At 41.5% G+C, this 21,755-nt stretch overlaps 1 protein-coding gene across 2 annotated transcripts in view; it reads right to left on the minus strand.

Annotated features, from left to right (window-relative positions):
* The window catches only part of cep89 (centrosomal protein 89), a 189,762-nt gene that overhangs the window by 50,415 nt on the left and 117,592 nt on the right, over positions 1-21,755 (minus strand). For both annotated transcript variants that reach the window (XM_063066992.1, XM_063066991.1), the window contains exons 14-17: positions 16,542-16,722; positions 15,532-15,699; positions 8,923-9,064; positions 7,460-7,549 (exon numbers count right to left, since the gene is read on the minus strand). In XM_063066992.1, coding sequence (XP_062923062.1) covers positions 7,460-7,549; positions 8,923-9,064; positions 15,532-15,699; positions 16,542-16,722 — 581 coding nt within the window. The remainder of the gene's footprint in view (positions 1-7,459; positions 7,550-8,922; positions 9,065-15,531; positions 15,700-16,541; positions 16,723-21,755) is intronic.

The raw sequence follows: 21,755 nt of genomic DNA on the forward strand, positions 1-21,755 counted from the left end.
TAAAGGAATTTAAGGTCAGTCGATTTAAACTGTTTATTTTCGGAATCGTGAATCCTGCGGACAGAACCAGCAGTAAAGGTGTGTCTGTGCAGAAATCCTTCTCCAGAGAAGTCTCCCCCAATTGAATGCGTAAAACTGTTGGACTTTTGAAGTTATCGCTTTAAGAACTGTTTTCGCATTTAACGCTTTAAGAACCAGAGCCGAGTGGCAAGTTGGTGAACGGCTGCATATCTGTTAACTTTCAGTTAAATTTTTCCTTTGTTTTTTTTCCCTTATCATTTATACGTGTTTAATAAATGTTCGGTTGTTTTTATACAACCTGTCTCGATTAATATTCATTGTTGCCATTTACATAACACTGTAGTCTCCAAGAGCTTTCACATCTTCAGATTTGATAGCACTTGCCAAACTTGAAGCCCTTAACACATTAACTTTGGCCACCTGTGCAGCAATTTGTCCCTCCAACTCAAACTGTACCTTCCTTATCTGTAGCTGTTCCAGCGTATGTTTGTCCTTCAATAATTGTTGACGTGTGATTCATGCAGCCAAATCAGCCCCTGATTTAGTGCATGCAGAGAAGGTATTAGATAAAGAAGATGTTCTGCCTGCAGCAGAACTTGGAGCACTGACATCTGACATGTCTTGTGGGTCCTCTGCTATATGCATAGTGAAAACGTGCCTTGGAATTTGAGAAACATAGTCTGATGGAAGGTGGGGCATGTAAACACTGTTGCAACAACATCAATATAAACTAAGGACTCCTGCCGAAGAGCTTCAGCCCGAAACATCAACTGTACTTTTTTCCATAGAAGCTGCCTGGCCTGCTGAGTTTCTCTAGCATTTTGTGTCTGATGTTGTACCTCTACTTAAGAAGGGAACAAGGGAAAGTCGTGGGAACTATACACTGGCAAGTCTCACGTCATTTGTAGGCATATTGCTGGAGAAAATTCTTCGGGATAGGATATATGAACATTTGGAAACCCATGCTCTAATAGGGGAGAACTAGCATGACTTTGTGCATAGCAGGTCCTGCCTTACCAATCTGATTGAGTTTTTTGACAAGGTGACAAGAGAGATTGATGAGGGTAAGGCAGTGAGTGTTGTCTACAAAGATTTTAGTAAGGCACTTGATAAAATCCCTCATGGGAGGCTAATCCAGAAGATTAAGATGCATGGGCTCCACAGCGAAATGGCAATTTGGATTTAGAACTAGCTTGCGCATAGAAGACAGGTGGTAGTGGTCGAAGGGAATTATTCGAGCTGCAGGTCTGTAATCAGTGGAGTTCCACAGGGATCTGTGCTGGGACCTCTGTAGCTTGTGACGTATACAAATGACCTGGATGAAAATGTGGATGGGTGGGTTAGTAGATTTGCAGATGATACCAAGATTGGTCGTGTTGTGGCTAGTGTAGAAGACTGGCAAAGAATAATGCACAATATAGATCAGTTGCAGATAAGGGCTAAGAAATGGCAGGTGGAGTTTAACCCTGATAAATGTGAGGTGTTGCACTTTGGGAGGACAAATGCAAGGAGAAAATACGCTGTTGATCCAAGTTCATAGTTCCTTGAAAGTGGTTACAGAGATTGATAAGGTGGCTCACTTCAATTCATTTCAAGTGTGTCATGTAACCCATACATGAATACAGCCAAACTAGACAACGTTACTACAGGGTCAAGGTGCAAAGACACATTACCAACAGTCACACACACTAAGCACACACAAGGTGACAATTACGTACTAAGTGTCCTGGCGCCATGGGTTGACGCCCAGACCTCGCACATAAGTCAACAAACCCAAATAGACTACCAGTAAAAATACAATGACACAGAACGTGCACATAAATAGTCCAGGCCCCCCACCGCATCGATATTATCTGTTGACTGGCCCCCAAAGCCCGCTAGGTGGCAAAACGTTTTTGAGGCCTAGTCCTCACATATTATAATAATAATAATATTGTACTTTATTGATTCCTAGTGGGAAATGCTTTCATTACAAAATCAACATTTAAAAACACACTTAGCAGTGTGCAGATAATAAAGTGCAAAATAATAATATACACAATAATAATGTACCAATTTATAATAATAATGTACGAAATAATAAAGCACAGGCTTTTGTACTATGATGTGTGTTCTCCTGTCGCACAGAGGTGAACTGTTGTATATGTTTATTGTATTTGGTAAGAAAGATTTTCTGTAAGGATCTTTGTGACAGTGGAGCTGAATGAGTGTGTTCGAAAGGGTGCTCTGCTGCTTATTCAGTAGGTCATGGAGAGGGTGTGCCTGATTGTCCATAACGGATAACAGTTTGTTTAGTGACCTCCTCTCCATCACTAACTCGGGTTGTAGCCAAGGACAGATCCAATCTTTTTGATGAGATTATTTAGTATTTTTACATCACCTGCACTGATGTTGCTCCCCCAACATAAATATGCAAAAAAGACTGAACTCACTATAACAGACTGGTAAAAGATCTCCAACATCCAGCTGCAGACATTGAAAGATCTCAGCTTCCTTAGAAAATAGAGTCTGCTCATCCCCTTCTTGTAAACAGCCATGTGCGTATATAAGAACATATGGAATATTAGTAAAAACACAACCACAAAATATATAGGTATATAGTCCAGACCCCTCAGTCACCACAAATGCAATATACCCCCCACCCCCCCACCCCCCGATAGCGTATGCCTCTTTCTCCGGCAGCAGAAAAGCAAACGACCCTGCAGTTTGAGGCCCCAAGTCCATTGAGTGCAGCCACAATTGGAGTACTGCATACAGTTCTGGTCACCCCACTATAGGAAGGATGCTGAGGCTTTGGAGAGGGTACAGAAGAGGTTTATCAGGATGCTGCTAGTTTAGAGGGAATGAACTATCAGGAGAGGCTGGATAAACTTGCATTATTTTCTCTGGAGTGTCTGATGGTTTAGAAGATTATGAAAGGAGTAGATAGAGTAGACAAAGAGTATCTGTTTCCCAGGGTTAAATTGTCTCATACCAGAGGGCATACATTGAAGGTGAGAGGGGATAGGTTCAAGGGGGATGTGAGGGGTAAGTTTATACTCAGAGAGTTGTGGATGCCTGGAATGTGCTGCCTGGTATGGTGGTAGAGGCTTTTAGGAGATGTTTGGATAGGCACATGGTTATGGGGAAAGTGGAGGGATATGGACATGGATTTGGTCGAATAGATTAGTGTTTAGGTGTTTTTCATTTGCTTTATAGCTGGTTTGGCACAACTTTGTGAGCTGAATGGACTGTTCCTGCGCTGTACTATTAAAAAAAACACAAATCAAAACCACTGACAGACTAAGCCAGGAGATCGACACTGTATGACATGCGTCCAAATCATAAAGGGTACATCCGATCTTTTATTACGAAACAAGCAAAGACGAACAATCTTATAGCAATAAAAAACTAATTAAACTAAATTAGTGATACAGTGATCCTATATTTCAAATCAGCGTAACTAAGTGTTCTAATTAGTGATATCAGAATTAGCTTTCTATACATATTTAAGCAGTCTAATGCATTCCAAGTATGCCCAGAGGGGCAGACAGTCAGACAGTGTATACATCTTTTGCAAACCCTTCAGTAGTTGCATAGACACCTGAAGAGCAGACTATCTGTTGGATGGAAGCAACCAACAACTCTGATAGAAGCAGATGCCAAGTTTTTAAGCTCACCAGTGGGAGGTGGTGCTTTAGCACTGCTGGCCCACCACCTTGAGGGAGTCTTGATCATAAGTAGGCCGAAACTCCTGAAGACAGGTGGCAGATCAACTGATGATCCCACTGGTGATAGCACAGGACAGTTAACATCTTAGTCCACGTGTATTCTGTAACTCTAACTCATTCCAATTAATGCCCCAAGTAGCGGTCAACAAAAATATATAATTCTCTGAGGCTCAACTCTTCTCCACTAGACTAAACAACTAGCCACAAGTGTGAATTTGTGACTATACTTATTTGCTTCTACCATGCCCCAACCCATGTGACAGATTACCATAATAAACACACCAGAAAATATGACACAGACAGAAAATAGATACATGGCTCCAACTAGTTAGCAAGATGGAATTACATTGGAACAATGGAATCAGAGAAAATTACATGTGTCAGGTAGCAACACTTCTTACTGCAATGGAGTGAAAATGTGAGAAGTTTATTTCATTGAGATACACTGAGCTGTACAGGGGAATAACTTCAAGATAAGTAATGTTCACGCTTTCTTAGCATTGTTGGAAAGCTTTCTCTTCAAGGAGTACATGCTTAACCAGAGAAGGCAAGATTTTGTTGAAACATGATCAATACAGATCAATACAACTTACCATGTATGCTATTATATTAGATGAAATACTCAGCAACTGACTTGTGTTCACAACTGCAGATTGCAAGATAACAACTTGACTTTAAAACATATGCTATTTTTCATGCGAGAAGAAGCACAGAAGTTCAATTTAGGGTTATTACCAAGGCAACAGGACAAAAGGCAAGTTCAGTACAAAGATCAAAGGGAACTTCCCAAGGTGACAATCTAACCTGCACAGATAAGTCAAGACACCATACTGACAGTTGTAGCTGTCCTCTAATCAGGTCCACCATAAGCTGTAATGACAGATTTAATTTTGCAATAAAAGAAGCAGAATAACATTACATTGATCTTCTGAATCTTTTTAAAGCCCCATGTAGTTGGCTGACTCAAAATTTACTCCCGATGGGAGTTTAGCAATTTTGATTTAATATGTGAGCAGATAAAAACTGATCACCGTGCCAACAGTTGTTGGTCGAGACGCTCGTTAGGAACAGACCAAATCATGCACCTCCAGCCGCAACCTCGAGTTGTTATTCAAAGGAGAACTCAGATGTGGCTGAAGTCTCTGTATCTGAAGGACAGTTTGTGGCACGAGCTGTGCTGTGTGAAGAGCTGTTGTCAGTTGCTGTGTCACATCCTTTGCAGAGAAAATTCTATTTACAAGAGTTTGAGATCATCCCCATGACCAGGAATGACATCCACACTTAAATAATAGATTTTAAAACATAGCATTTGTTTGGATCGTCAGTTTGCCAAATTAACAATCATAAATGGACTAGCAGAGACAACGTTTGTGCTGAACTTTGCAATTTACAGTATTCACATACTCTCCTTGTTGTGCATGATCACCACAGTCATTTCACTGAAAAGGTCAAATTATTCAGTTACAACCAGCAATGCTTTGAAATTTGTAATAACAATGGCTAAATTTGGAATGTCAACTTCCTTGTAACTGATAATGGAATGCAATTCACATTCTTAGATTTACAGCATTTGCTGAGATATTGAGCTTTAACACCATTGTATCCATAAATAAATAGTAAAGTTGATAATGTTTTCACAGCTCTTAAGAGACTTTTTATAAAATATAAGGATTCTATGAAATTTGAAATTTTGCCTTTGTTCAGGGTTGCACAATACACTAACTGATGAAAGAGGAACTGGAGACCAGCTGAGGACAAATGTATTTTAAGAATAACTTCATCATTATTACTTCAATATTCAACTTAGAAAGAGACTTGCCCATTGATTGCAATGAAATGATCACTAGATATTAAGGACAATTCTGAAACACAGATCCCTAGTAGTTAGAAAGAAATATAGACAATGAAAGTAGTAGTAATAGGCTAGAACTCTTCTTGCCCTCACCTACCAGCCCACGAGCCTCTGCATCCAACACATCATTCTCCTCAGCCTCCGCCATCTTCAAAGGGATCCGACCACCAAACACATCTATACCTTCCCACCCTTGCTTTCCGTAGGGATGACTCCCTCCATGATTCCCCATCGTCCCTCTTCACTAATCTCCCACTTGGCACTTAACCCTGCAAGCAGCTACACCTACCCATTCACCTCCTCCTTCATCTCCATTCAGGGCCCCAAACAGTCCTTCCAAGTGAGGTAACACCAGCTGCGAATCTGCTGAGGTTTTCTATTGTGTCTGGTACTCCCATTGAGGCCTCCTCTACATTGAATGACCCGTTGTAAATCCTCTCACCTGCCTATCACCTCCCCCGGGACCCTTCCTCCTTCTCTTTCTCCCATGGTCCACTCTCCTCACTTATCAGATTCCTTCCTCTCCAGCCCTTTACTTATCCTTCCCACCTGGCTTCATCTATCACCTTCTAGCTAAACTCCTTCCCTTCCCCCCAGCTTTTTATCCTGGCATCTTACAACTTCCTTTCCAGTCCTGAAGAAGTGTCTCAGCCCAAAACATCAACTGTTTATTCATTTCCATATTTCCCGCCTGACCTGCTGAGCTCCCCCAGAATTTCGTGTGTGTTGCTTTAGATTTCCAGCATCTGCAGAATTTCTTGTGTTGAAGACTCAATTCTTATCACTATGAAAGCCAACATATCATTGGTCTTTCTTTCCACTTACTGCATCTGAATGTTTGTTTTCAGTGACATGTGTACAAAGACAACAAGATATCATTCCACTTCTCTCTTTTACCATGTATAATCATTCAGGTAATCATCTTCTACCAACATGGATAACTTGACACTAATAAACATTATAATTTATAAAGTATAAAGCATAATTTTATGCTATGCCTTTGCCTGCTCACCAAACCTTTCTTAATCACACTTGAGCCTTTCTGCATACTCCTCATAACTCACTTCAAATACACCAGATCAATGGTTCTTCCTGTCAGCTCTACAGTTACATTCTCAAAAAAAACCCAGTAAATTTGTCAAGCATGTTGTCTCTTTTCTAAATCCACACTTATCCTGACCATTCCCATCAATATTTTCTAAATGGTCTGCTATTACATCTTTAATAATGGGCTTTTTCTTCTACTACCAATGTTAGGCAAACATGTTTATAATTCCCTATTTTCTCTTCATCTCCTTTATTATTTTTAAAGATTATTTTGTGCTGAAGTTTTATAGATAGCATCAGTCTTTAAAATAATTGTATTAATTAAATTGATACATTTTCTGATTGAACATCATGAAATGATAACTCTGGCCTCTACACTGATGCTATCTGATCTGCTAAATATTTCCAATTTTTAGTTCAGGCTGCCAACATCGACAATACTTTGGACTGGTGATATATTAATAAATATTTCAATGTTATTTTAAAGAATTTTTCTACCAAAAATTGTTAGAAACTGCAAAAATTAATAACTTCCTATTTTCAGTTCTTACCAATTCCAAGATATCGCAATTAAAATAACCCATTTTAATTATTTCAATTTCTTGTAAATGGTCATAATTTTTACCAGTTGTCAATTTTACTAATAATTTATTTAAAAAATGTGCAGTGATGAATACAGTTAATTATAATAGAAAAAGGCACTAGATTACTAAAAATATCATTTACTGAGCTAGTAGAAATTTATGGCATTATTTCTACCAACTGAGACATCATACTGTTATTCCTAAATTAATTCAGAAAGTAGCATTGAAACAGAAGACAATCAAACCTTTACTTCCTCCTCCAACTTGCCCAAACGCACAGTATCTGCCAGCATCCTGTTTAAAACTCCATTCTTCTCATTTGTTAAGCTCTTGGTCTGTTACAAAATAAAAATCAAGGTAAATCTAAGAGTTGAGTACTAAAGCTCTGGGGGAGAAAATGAGCACTGAACACAAAAATACAGGATTAAGGCAAGAAAAACAACAAAGAAAAAGCCATCTAAATTAAGATTTCCAGGTTTCAAAATCATGCTCAAAAAAGATATTTTAACCTCAGAGCCTGTTTCAGAGTGTCAAGAGAATTGCTCCAATTTACAATCCATCTACACTTCTAACTGCATTGAAAGAGATAGCTGATTTCCAAGTTCAACAGCCTATTAAAATTTACAAATTAAGGTTTGGGCATGAGTGATAACGGAGTTGAACAGCTACTCCATAAAAAAACAATTTCTTTGAAAAGGGTGATAATGAAAAGTGACAAGAATAATTAATTTTAATGACAAAATAATGGAGAACAAGTAGACATTTTCCAAAACATTAAATCTCTTGCCTCATAAGAGGCTAGGATTTCTTCCATATATAATAATACAAGCTGTTTTATTGAGTCCTTGTAGGAACCATTGTGGTAACATAATAAGATAATGTTAAATCAATACGTCTAGGATTAGATTTTAAGGTTAGGATAACAGACATTTAAACGGAAGCTAACTAAATATAGAAGATGAAATTACGGGGTCAGTAGAACATCAAGGTATGCGAGGAAGATTAATGGCAGGAGGTCACTTGAATGACAATGAAGCTGATTGACATCTTGCCACCAGCTAGCCTACCTGCCCAAGCATGACTAGCAGAATGAAGTCATGAACAGGAAAAATTCCTGCCAATTATTTTGGAGACAAAGCATGAGGCGCAATATCCAGAATACAAATGCAGCACCATTATTGGAACAAGCAAGATATGATGACAGAAATAATGGTGTCATCATCACACTGGGATTAAGGTTTGAAACAAACCTGCACCTCCAAGTAATTTACATTTATCAAAAAGGAATCTGTCAATTGTCTTGGTTCCAGGGGTGAAAGCAGCAACTTAAAATTCTCACTGCCACTACTGCATAAACAACATAGCCATCTAACCCATGTACCCACTATTGTGGGTACAAACAGGTACAGTGTACCAGCAACAGCCAGCTAACTTGCATCTCTGTTTAAGCCCACATTGATGTCCTGCCAAATGTTCTCCTGACGTGCAGTTAAATCTAAATTATGAAGTGGGTAATTTACAATTTAAACATCAGGAATGATATAGGCTGTTTGACTTGATATTCTGTAACTGCCAACATCATATCTCCATCACAGCTCACCTAATCCTCAGTTTCCCTATCCTCTCCCACCTTTTGCAATGGGGGAGGGCTAATAGAGCTTGGAAAGAGTAGGTTCCAATTTTGCTCTTTTCTTAAAAAATTGCTTACCTTATGTACAAGCTGATCACGTTCCTGAGCTGCTTTTTCAGCAAGGCTGATCAAGTTTGCCAAATATTGGTGAGCTGCCACCTCTTTCTCCACAGCTTCTTCCAACTGCTGTTTTAGAAGAGCAATCTTCTTCTGTGCTAGCCTGGGAATCATATTGATGTTTGGAATAGTTCACAAAATTAATTGATGATATTGCTCAATGGTAATTTCTGTTTTAAACATTTTCTGTGGTATATTAACTGACAGATACAATGGATAGTTATATTTGAACAAGAGTACAGTTAGCAATCTAAAGTTTAATTAGATAATTACATCAATCTATTAATAACTTGGACAAGTGATAGACAACAGAATTTTTCTTCCACTATTTTAATTATTTTTAAAAAAATGTGAAATTTAAATAGTTACAAGAGTATGTGTACATAGCAAGATGATTTTTAACAGTTTGTTTGTCAGTCTTCGGTTTAGAATTTTCTTCAATGGACAGTTGAGGCTTTGTGAGCAATAGTTTGGCAGATTTTTAATCACAAAAAGATGCTAATGGATACAAAGAAGTACAAAATAAAGATGTGTTTATGAAAGTCTACAAATTAGACAAGATCTCATTGAATGGCAAAACATATTTGAAATGGCCCAAATCCTATTTTTGAAACAAACTTTTCAATCTGATACTATATGGCAAAATAAGATAATGCTCTGAAAGTCAATTGAGTTGCACAAATAGTAGGTGCTCATGAAGTGAACAGGATCTTAGACAACCATGATGGTCTGCTGCTCAATTATGTGAAAAATGACCACATGGCAAACATCATAAAGCTGCCTGTAGCAATGAAACATAAGCCAAATGGAGACAGCCACTTCAGGATAGCAGTGGGCAACACAATGAAATATGAAATTGCTTGAAAAGCTGGAATAATTTCAATAGGCAAATAGCCTATTTCCATGTGCAATTAATACAAAATACGGAAAATAGAAACAAAAGAATAATTAAAATTAGATATAACAGAATTAAAATATTTTCTTTCAAAATAGTCTCCCAGCCTCCCGGACGGCCATATCTGCACCCGGTGTGTCGAGCTGCAGCTCCTAACGGACAGCATTAGGGAACTGGAGTTGCAGCTCGATGACCTTCGTCTGGCCAGGGAGAGCAAGGAGTTGATGGAAAGGACTTATAGGTAGGTGGTCACACCAGGGCCACGGGAGACAGACAAGTGAATCACAGTCAGGAGAGGGAAGGGGAAGAGTCAGAGTCAGGTTGTAGAGAGTACCCCTGTGGCTGTCCCCCTGAACAATAAGTACTCCTGTTTGAGTACTGTTCGGGGGGGTGCGGGAAACGACAGCTTACCTGGGGTAAGCAACAGTGGCCGTGCCTCTGGCACAGAGTCCAGCCCTGTGGCTCAGAAGGGTAGTGAAAGGAAGGGGAAGGCAGTAGTGATAGGGGACTCTATAGTTAGGGGGTCAGACAGGCGATTCTGTGAAGGCAGGAAAGAAACTCGGATGGTAGTTTGCCTCCCAGGTGCCAGGGTCCAGGATGTTTCAGATCGCGTCCAAGATATCCTGCAGTGGGAGGGAGAAAAGCCAGAGGTCTTGGTACATATTGGTACCAATGACATTGGTAGGAAAAGGGAAGAGGTCCTAAAAAAAAGACTACAGGGAGTTGGGAAGGAAGTTGAGAAACAGGACCGCAAAGGTAGTAATCTCGGGATTACTTTCTGTGCCATGTGACAGTGAGTATTGGAATAGAATGAGGTGGAGGATAAATGCATGGCTGAGGGATTGGAGCAGGGGGCGAGGATTCAGATTTCTGGAACATTGGGACCTCTTTTGGGGCAGGAGTGACCTGTACAAAAAGGACGGGTTGCACTTGAATCCGAGGGGGACCAATATCCTGACAGGGAGGTTTGCTAAGGCTACTGGCGAGAGTTTAAACTAGAATTGTTGGAGGGTGGGAACTGAACTGAAGAGACTGGGGAAGAGGCGGTTGACTCACAAATACAGAAAGCTTGGAGACAGTGTGTGAGGGAGGATAGGCAGGTGATAGACAAGGGACGCACTCAGACTGACAGTTTGAAATGTGTCTATTTTAATGCAAGGAGTATTGTGAACAAAGTAGATGAGCTTAGCGCATGGATCAGTACTTGGAGCTATGATGTGGTGGCCATGACAGAGACTTAGATGGCTCAGGGACAGGAATGGTTACTTCAAGTACCGGGTTTTACATGCTTCAGAAAGGACAGGGAGGGAGGCAAAAGAGGTGGGGGCGTGGCACTGCTGATCAGAGATAGTGTCATGGCTGCAGAAAAGGTGGATGTCACAGAGGGATTGTCTACGGAGTCTCTGTGGGTGGAGTTTAGGAACAAGAAGGGGTCAATAACTTTACTGGGTGCTTTTTATAGGCTGCCCAGTATTAACAGGGATATCGAGGAGCAGATAGGGAAACAGATCCTGGAAAGGAGTAATAATAACACAGTGGTCATGATGGGAGACTTTAATTTCCCAAATATCGATTGGCATCTCCCGAGCAAGGGGTTTAGATGGGGTGGAGTTTGTTAGGTGTGTTCAGAAAGGTTTCTTGACACAATATGTAGATAAGCCTACAAGAAAAGAGACTGTACTTGATTTGGTATTGGGAAATGAACCTGCTCAGGTGTCAGATCTCTCAGCCAGAGAGCATTTTAGAGATAGTGATCATAATTCTATCTCCTTTACAATAGCATTGGAGAGTGATAGAAACAGATAAGTTAGAAAAGCATTTAATTGGAGTAAGGGGAATTATGAGGCAGGAAATTGGACACTTAAATTGGGAACAGATGTTCTCAGGGAAAAGTACAGAAGAAATGTAGTAAATGTTCAGGGGATATTTGTGTGGAGTTCTGCACAGGTATGTACCAATGAGACAGGGAAGTTATGGTTGGGTACAAGAACCGTGGTATACAAAGGCTGTAATAAATCTAGTCAAGAAGAAAAGAAAAGCTTCCAAAAGATTCAAAGAGATAGGTAATGTTAGAGATCTAGATTATAAGGCTAACAAGAAGGAGCCTAAAAAGGAAATTAGGAGAGCCAGAAGGGGCCATGAGAAGGCCTTGGCGGGCAGGATTAAGGAAAACCCCAAGGCCTTCTACAAGTATGTGAAATGCAAGAGGATAAGACGTGAAAGAATAGGACCTATCAGGTGTGACAATGGGAAAGTGTGTATGGAACCGGAGGAAACAGCAGAGGTACTTAATGAATACTTTACTTCAGTATTCACTATGGAAAAGGATCTCAGTGATTGTAGTGAAAACTTGCTGCAGACTGAAAAGCTTGAGCATGTAGCTACAGGTGTCCCCGCTTTTCGATCGTTCGCTTTACGAAACCTCACTGTTATGAAAGACCTACATTAGTTCCCTGTTTTCGCTAACAGAAGGTGTTTTCACTGTTATGAAAAAAGGCAGCGCGCGGGAAAAGCAGTGCGCAATTTTAAAAAATCAGCCCACAAAAAAAAAGCAGCGCGTGCCCCGAGCAGCTGTTCTCCCCCAGATTCGGAACGGCATTCTCGCTGGCGTTGTTTAAACACGTGCCTGTGAGCAGCCGTTTGCAAGGTGAGTTCTAAGGTATCGGAAAAGCCTAAAAGAGCTCGTAAGGGTGTTACACTTAGAGTAAAACTAGACATAATTAAGCGTTTCGATCATGGTGAACGAAGTAAGGACAAAGTGAGTTTGGCTTGTGGAAGCTGCCGAAGATGATGTTGAAGAGGTTTTGGCATATCATGACCAAGAACTGATAGATGAAGAGCTAATGCAATTAGAAGAGGAAAGGATAACAATCCAAACCGAATGAGTAATGATAAAGTACGACTTTAATTTTAAAAGGGTACGTTGGTTTAGGGCATATTTGCAGATGGTTTGAGTGCTTACAAAGAACTGTATGATCTAAAAATGCGCGAGGCTCAGCAGTCAAGCAAGCCTTCCACATCAGCCACAGCAGACGACGAACCTCGACCTTCGACATCGAGGCAGGCAGACATAGAAGAAGACCAACTGCCTGCCCTAATGGAAACAGACGATGATGAGATGACACCTCAGTGTCCCACCACCCCTACCCCCAGGCCGTGGACGTATACCAATTCGCAGAGAATGCAGCGGTAGCCGGGAGGCACACAGCACATCTTTAAGAAAAAAGCCGAAATAAACATGCTAATTAATTAGGTGCTGCCTGGCACGTAATTGTCGGTTCAGATCAGAGGCGACGCAATCGGCAATCACCTCTGATCTGGGCCAACATTTACGTGCCGGGCCGCACCTAATTAATTAGCATGTTTATTTCTGCTTTTTTCTTAAAGTTGTGCTGTGTGCGTCCCGGCTACCGCTGGACCCCTGCATTCTTCGCGGATCGGTATCGGTTCGCTGCCCGGAGGGTGGGGGCCACCGCACCACCCCAACCTGTGACGACTCAGCCTAACACACCATCATCAGCATGTTCGGCGCTGTCCCAATTCCCGTAAGTGATACTACACTGCACATACATTATTTCTACTTTATATCGGCTGTGTATTTTTACGTGTTATTTGGTACGATTTGGCAGCTTCATAGCTTAAAGGTTACTGGAGAGCGCTTGCGCCGTGTTTTTGCCGAGAGCGCTTGCGTGAGATTTTCGCTACGGAGAACAGTTCAGGCAATGATTGTGGGAAAAGTATTTCTACTTTATATAGGCTGTGTATTTATCATATCATTCCTACTTTTACTATATGTTACTGTTACTTTAGGTTTTATGTGTTATTTGGCATGATTTGGTAGGTTATTTTTGGGTCTGCAAACGCTCACAAATTTTTCCCATATAAATAAATGGTAATTGCTTCTTCACTTTACGACATTCCGGCTTACGAACCATTTCATAAACGCTGTACCTTTGGATGGCAGGGGAAACCTGTATTAAGAAAGAGGATGTGTTGGAGCTTTTGGAAAGCATCGAGTTGGATAAGTCGCCAGGACCGGATAAGATGTACCCCAGGCTACTGTGGGACGTGAGGGAGGAGATTGCTAAGCCTCTGGCGATGATCTTTGAATCATCAATGGGGACGGGAGAGGTTCCGGAGGATTGGAGGGTTGCGGATGTTGTTCCCTTATTCAAGAAAGGGAGTAGAGATAGCCCAGGAAATTATAGACCAGTGAGTCTTACCTCCGTGGTTGGTAAGTTGATGGAGAAGATCCTGAGAGGCAGGATTTATAAACATTTGGAGAGGTGTAATATGATTAGAAATAGTGAGCTTGGCTTTGTCAAGGGCAGGTCGTGACTTGCAAGCCTGACTGAATTTTTTTTGAGGATGTGACTAAACACATTGTTGAAGGAAGAGCAGTAGGTATTGTGTATATGGATTTCAGCAAGGCATTTGATAAGATACCCTATGTAAGGCTTATGAGAAAGTAAGGAGGCATGGGATCCAAGGGGACATTCCTTTGTGGATCCAGAACTGGCTTGCCCACAGAAGGCAAAGAGTGGTTGTAGATGGGTCATTACCTGCATGGAGGTCGGTGACCAGTGGTGTGCCTCAGGGATCTGTTCTGGGACCTTTACTCTTTGTGATTTTTATAAATGACCTGGATGAGGAAATGGAGAGATGGATTAGTAAGTTTGCTGATGACACAAAGGTTGGAGGTGTTGTAGATAGTGTGGAGAACTGTCAGAGGTTACAGCGAGACATTGATAGGCTGCAGAACTAGACTGAGAAGTGGCAGGTGGAGTTTAACCCAGATAAGTGTGAAGTGGTTCATCTTGGTAGGTGAAATATGATGGCAGAATATAGTATTAATGGTAAGACTCTTGGCAGTATGGAGGATCAGGGGGATCTTGGGATCCGAGTCCGTAGGACGCTCAAAGCAGTTGCGCAGGTTGACTCTGTGGTTAAGAAGGCATACAGTGTGTTGGCCTTCATCAATCGTGGAATTGAATTTAGGAGCCAAGAGGTAATGTTGCAGCTATATAGGGCCCTGGTCAGACCCCACTTGGAGTACTGTGCTCAGTTCTGGTCACCTCACTACAGGAAGGATGTGGAAGCCATAGAAAGGGTGCAGAGGAGATTTACAAGGATGTTGCCTGGATTGGGGAGCATGCCTTATGAAAACATGTTGAGTGAACTCGGCCTTTTCTCCTTGAAGCGACAGAAGATGAGAGGTGACCTGATAGAGGTGTATAAGATGATGAGAGGCATTGATCGTGTGGATAGTCAGAGGCTTTTTCCCAGGGCTGAAATGGTTGCCACAAGAGGACACAGGTTTCAGGTGCTGGGGAGTAGGTACAGAGGAGATATCAGGGATAAGTTTTTTTTTACGCAGAGAGCAGTGAGTGCGTGGAATGAGTTGCCGGCAACGGTGGTGGAGGCAGATATGATAGGGTCTTTTAAGAGACTTTTGGATAGGTACATGGAGCTCAGAAAAACAGAGGGCAATGGGTAAGCCTAGTAATTTCTAAGGTAGGGACATGTTCCGCACAACTTTGTGGGCCAAAGGGCCTGTATTGTGCTGTAGGTTTTCTATGTTTCTAAAATATTTACTTAATGTGAAATAAGACTTATATTCAGAAACTGAATTACTGTAATAAATTTAGAAGTCAGTACAAATTTATCTAATATACCTGTTAGACTTCAGTGCTGCGTGTAGTTCTGCTTCTAAAGTTTTATTGTCAGCAATTAATTCTGTCCTTTCAACAAGCAGGCCCTTTTTCTCAGCTTTTAGAGATGCAATCTTTCCCATCAATTCCTCCACTTCAACATGGTGCTTCTCTTGCTCCAGCAGCAGTTTTCTACACAGAATGAACAAAAAAAAAGCACACCAAAAGTTGCTCAGAAACTGAAATCATGGACCAGATTTTGCAGTGTAGTGAAAAGATGCTGCTAAACGCTTAACTCAAAGAAAGCTTCCCAGCAAAATCCAGCAATCTACTGTACATACTGTGGTTTTCTCCTTTCTCAACATCAGTACTTACAAGCATTAGCTCCAGGCGATTCTGTTTGTCCAGCAACACTAATGTACAATGTACCAAGAAGTGAAAGGCCCAATTTTTAACTAACTCCTTGAAAAGTTTACATAGCACAAAATAAAAATTGGAAAATACTTCTAAATTACAGCAATTTTAGCTCAACACAAGCTTACATTTTTATTTATCCAATTTTCACTAATCTTGCTCATTTTTCATCATCCCCTATATAGTGTGCTTCACAATTCACTCCTGCACTTCCCATAACATTTACTGCTATGAGCTGATTCATTTATTAATTTTTGTCTTCCTCAACATTAGTTTAATCCCTTCTGTGAAAAAGCAGAAGCTTAAGTAATGTTAACAGCTCGCAAAATCTTGGGTTAAAGCAGGATATTTACTGAACATTTCTATGGAATTCTGCAGGAGTGTCATTCTGCAAGAGGTGCCTTTTTCCATCTGGTTAGATAATTCTTTTTAATTAACTATCAAGATATAAAGATAGCATAGCTAATCAAATATCCAAAAAGAAAATACCTAACTTTCATTTCCAATGAAATAACAGGATAATTAATTCAGCCATCTTTACACTTCCACTTGGAAGTATTAGGATTCAAGTTTCCATGTGCAATCTCATTGGAATTAATTTAGAAAACAAATGTGCACACCTTTGGAGATCATTCAAGGCTGTTTTATGTTCATCCACCCCTATTTTCTCACGAAGACTTGCTTTAACTTGATCATACTTTGAAGAAAAGTCGTTTAAATGTTGATGAGCCTCTTGTAACTCCTTGTGTTGGCTTTGCTTCTCTGCTTCCAGCAGTATTAATTGTTTAGTCAATTTTGACACTGCCATCAGAAGAAAAAAAAGGATTAAGCTATTTAAACGAGGCGAGGTAGGTTTACCTGTGTTAATTGCAGAACGGAAGTACGTGTGTAAGTCCGGTTTTCTGTGCTCGGTGTCAGATGTGGGAGGTCTTGGAGTCACCCAGCCTCCCGGACGGCCATAGCTGCACCCAGTGTATCGAACTGCAGCTCCTAAGGGACCGCGTTAGGGAACTGGAGATGCAGCTCGATGACCTTCGTCTGGTCAGGGAGAGCGAGGAGGTGACAGAAAGGAGTTATAGGCAGGTGGTCACACCAGAGCCACAGGAGACAGACAAATGGGTCACAGTCAGGAGAGGGAAGGGGAAGAGTCAGGTACTAGAGAGTACCCCTGTGGCTGTACCGCTTGACAATAGGTACTCCTGTTTGAGTACTGTTGCGGGGGACAGCCTACCTGGGGGAAGCAACAGTGGCCATGCCTCCGGCATGGAGTCTGGCCCTGTGGCTCAGAAGGGTAGGGAAAGGAAGAGAAAGGCAGTAGTGATAGGGGACTCTATAGTTAGGGGGTCAGACAGATGGTTCTGTGGACGCAGGAAAGAAACTCGAATGGTACTTTGCCGCCCAGGTGCCAGGGTCCAGGATGTTTCAGATCATGTCCAAGATATCCTGGATAGTCAGATGCTTTTTCCCAGGGCTGAAATGGTTGCCACAAGAGGACACAGGTTTAAGGTGCTGGGGAGTAGGTACAGAGGAGATGTCAGGGATAAGGTTTTTACACAGTGGTGAGTGCGTGGAATAGGCTGCCGGCAACGGTGGTGGAGGTGGATACGATGGGGTCTTCAAAGAGACTTTTGGATTGGTACATGGAGCTTAGAAAAATAGAGGGCTATGGGCAATGTTCCCTCTAATTTTTACTAGTCAGGGTGTGAAAAATCTTATGTTGTGCAAATTTTTTTCCTGTGACAAAAGTATGTGCGCACTGAATGCACACATGGCACAGTTTATGTAGGTTTACAAAATATTTGACATAAAACTGCACAGAATAACAACAAAATAACATACATATTTAAGTCACTCAGTTATTTTTTTCTCTCTCCTGTCTTTGGCATTTACCCATTCTTTGTAAACTCTATCTAGACTAAAAGAATTTCCCTCCTATTGACAGCTTTTGATTCTCATTAACGTATCCAAATGACATTCACCTAAACGGTTTCTCAGCTTGTTTCTGAGTTGATTGATTAGGCTAAAACCGCACTCACAGTCCACACTAGATGCAAGAAAGGTTCCCCCAATGTCCATCAACTGTGCAAGGTCGCAAAACTGTTCATTTTGAAGTACAAATGCCACCATTTGAGCAAAGTTTGAAATGACTTTGGATTTAATTTCTTCTTGCACGGAGAATTTGAAATAATTAAACTGTTACAGTATTTTCAGCTAGAAAATCATGATATTTTAGACATAAGGCATTAACTTGTTCTCGCCAAATGTGAAGTCACAATCTGCAATTGCGGAGAAATCAAAAGCTGACCATTCTTGTACCTCATAGAAACCATAGAAAACCACCGAAAAACTACAGCACAGAAACAGGCCTTTTGGCCCTTCTTGGCTGTGCCAAACCATTCTCTGCCTAGTCCCACAGACCATATCCCTCCATACACCTCCCATCCATGTATCTGTCCAATTTATTCTTAAATGTTAAAAAAGAACCCGCATTTACCACCTCATCTGGCAGTTCATTCCATACTCCCACCACTCTCTGTGTGAAGCCCCCCACAATGTTCCCTTTAAACTTTTCCCCCCTCACCCTTAACCCATGTCCTCTGGTCTTTTTCTCCCCTTGCCTCAGTGGAAAAAGCCTGCGTGCATTCACTCTATCTATACCCATCATAATTTTATATACCTCTATCAAATCTCCCCTCATTCTTCTATGCTCCAGGGAATAAAGTCCTAACCTATTCAACCTTTCCCTGTAACTGAGTTTCTCAAATCCCGGCAACATCCTTGTAAACCTTCTCTGCACTCTTTCAACCTTATTAATATCCTTCCTGTAATTTGGTGACCAAAACTGAACACAATACTCCAGATTCGGCCTCACCAAAGCCTTATACAGCCTCATCATAACATTCCAGCTCCCATACTCAATACTTTGATTAATAAAGGCCAATGTACCAAAAGCTCTCTTTACGACCCTATCTACCTGTGACGCCACTTTTAGGGAATTTTGTATCTGTATTCCCAGATCCCTCTGTTCCACTGCACTCCTCAGTGCCTTACCATTAACCCTGTATGTTCTACCTTGGTTTGTCCTTCCAATGTGCAATACCTCACACTTGTCTGCATTAAACTCCATCCGCCATTTTTCTGCCCATTTTTCCAGATGGTCCAAGTCCCTCTGCAGGCCCTGAAAACCTTCCTCACTGTCCACTACACCTCCAATCTTTGTATCATCAGCAAATTTGCTGATCCAATTTACCACATTATCATCCAGATCATTGATATAGACGACAAATAACAATGGACCCAGCACTGATCCCTGTGGCACACCACTAGTCACAGGCCTCCAATTTGAGAAGCAATTCTCTTCTACCACTCTTTGGCTTCCTCCATTGAGCCAATGTCTAATCCAATTTACCACCTCTCCATGTATACCGAGCGACTGAATTTTCCTAACTAACCTCCCATGCGGGGCTTGTCAAAGGCCTTACTGAAGTCCATGTAGACAACATCCACTGCCTTCCCTTCATCCACTTTCCTGGTAACCTCCTCGAAAAACTCCAATAGATTGGTCAAACATGACCTACCACGCACAAAGCCATGCTGACTCTCCCTAACAAGTCCGTCTATCCAAATGCTTGCAGATTCTGTCTCTTAGTACTCCCTCCAATAATTTACCCACTACCGACGTCAAACTTACCGGCCTATAATTTCCTGGATTACTTTTCGATCCTTTTTTAAACAACGGAACAACATGAGCCATTCTCCAATCCTCCGGCACCTCACCTGTAGATACCGACATTTTAAATATATCTGCCAGGGCCCCTGCAATTTCAACACTAGTCTCCTAAAAGGTCGAGGGAATACTTTGTCAGGTCCTGGGGATTTATCCACTTTAATTTGACTCAAGATAGCAAGCACCTACTCCTTTTCAATCTGTACAGTTTCCATGATCTCACTACTTGTTTCCCTTAATTCCACAGACCATGCCAGTTTCCTTAGTAAATACAGATGCAAAAAACCGATTTAAGATCTCCCCCATTTCTTCTGGTTCCACACATAGCCGACCACTCTGATCTTCAAGAGGACCAATCTTATCCCTTACAATCTTTTTACTCTTAATATACCTGTAAAAGCTCTTTGGATTATCCTTCATTTGACTGCCAAGGCAACCTCATGTCTGCTTTTAGCCCTCCTGATTTCCTTCTTAAGTATTTTCTTACACTTTTTATACTCCTCAAGCCCCTTATTTACTCCCTGTTTCCTATACATGTCATACAACTCTCTCTTCTTCTTTATCAGAGTTGCAATATCCCTTGAGAACCAAGGTTCCTTATTCCTATTCACTTTGCCTTTAATCCTGACAGGAACATACAAGCTCTGCGCTCTCAAAATTTCTCCTTTGAAGGCTTCCCACTTACCGATCACATCCTTGCCAGAGAACAACCTGTCCCAATCCACGCTTTTTAGATCCTTTCTCATTTCTTCAAATTTGGCCTTCTTCCAGTTCAGAACCTCAAACCTAGGACCAGATCTATCCTTGTTCATGATCAAGTTGAAACTAATGGTGTTATGATCACTGGAACCAAAGTGCTCTCCTACATGGACTTCCGTCACTTGTCCTAACTTGTTTCCTAACAGGAGAGCCAATACTGCATCCCCTCCAGTTGGTACCTCTATACATTGATTAAGAAAACTTTCCTGAACACATTTTACAAACTCTAAACCATCTAGACCCCTAACAGTATGGGAGTCCCAATCAATATGTGGAAAATTAAAATCCCCTACCACCACAATTTTATGTTTCCTGCAGTTGCCTGCTATCTCTCTGCAGATTTGTTCCTCTAATTCTCACTGACTATTGGGTGGTCTATAATACAACCCCACTAATGTAGCCATACCTTTCCTGTTTCTCAGCTCCACCCATAAGGACTCAGTAGACAAACCCTCTCATCTGTCCTGCCTGAGCACTGCTGTAACATTTTCCCTGACAAGCAATGCTACCACCCCACCCCCCACCTTTCATTCCTCTGCCTTTATCACATCTGAAACATGGGAACCCTGGAATATTAAGCTGCCAGTCCTGCCCCTCCTGTCGCCAAGTTTCACTAATTGCTATAACATCATAATTCCACGTGTCAATCCACGCCCTCAACTCATCCGCCTTCCCCACAATACTCCTAGCATTGAAATATATACACCTCAGAAGATTTTTACCACCACTCACAACCTTTCTATTTGCGGCTTTGCTTGAATTTTTAACATCATTTATTTTCAACCCAGGCCCACTGCCAGCTCTGGCACTCTGGTTCCCATCCCCCTGCAAATCTAGTTTAAAGCCTCCCCAATAGTACTAACAAACCTCCCTGAAAGGATATTGGTCACCTTGTAGTTCAAGTGTAACCCGTCTCTCTTGTACAGGTCCCACCTGCCCCAGAAGAGGTCCCAATGATCCTGAAATCTGAAACCCTGCCCCCTACACCAGTTCCTCAGCCACTTGTTCATCCTCCAGAGCACCCTATTCTTACCCTCACTGGCACCTAGCACAGGTAGCAATCCTGAGATTATCACCCTCGAGGTCCTGCTTTTCAACTTCCTACCAAGCTCTCTGTACTCACTCTCCAGGACCTCCTCACTCTTCCTTGCTATGTCATTGGTACCGATGTGCACCACGACATCTGGCTGGTCACCCTCCCACTTCAGAATGTCATGCAATCGATCAGAGACATCCTTGACCCTGGCACCCAGGAGGCAACAAACCATCCTGGATTCTCTGTCAAGACCACAGAACCTCCTATCTGTACCTCTAACTATCGAGTCCCCTATCACTACCACTCTCCTCT

The sequence above is a fragment of the Mobula hypostoma genome, chromosome 14 (assembly GCF_963921235.1).
Source record: "Mobula hypostoma chromosome 14, sMobHyp1.1, whole genome shotgun sequence".
Classification (NCBI taxonomy): Eukaryota; Metazoa; Chordata; class Chondrichthyes; order Myliobatiformes; family Myliobatidae; genus Mobula; species Mobula hypostoma.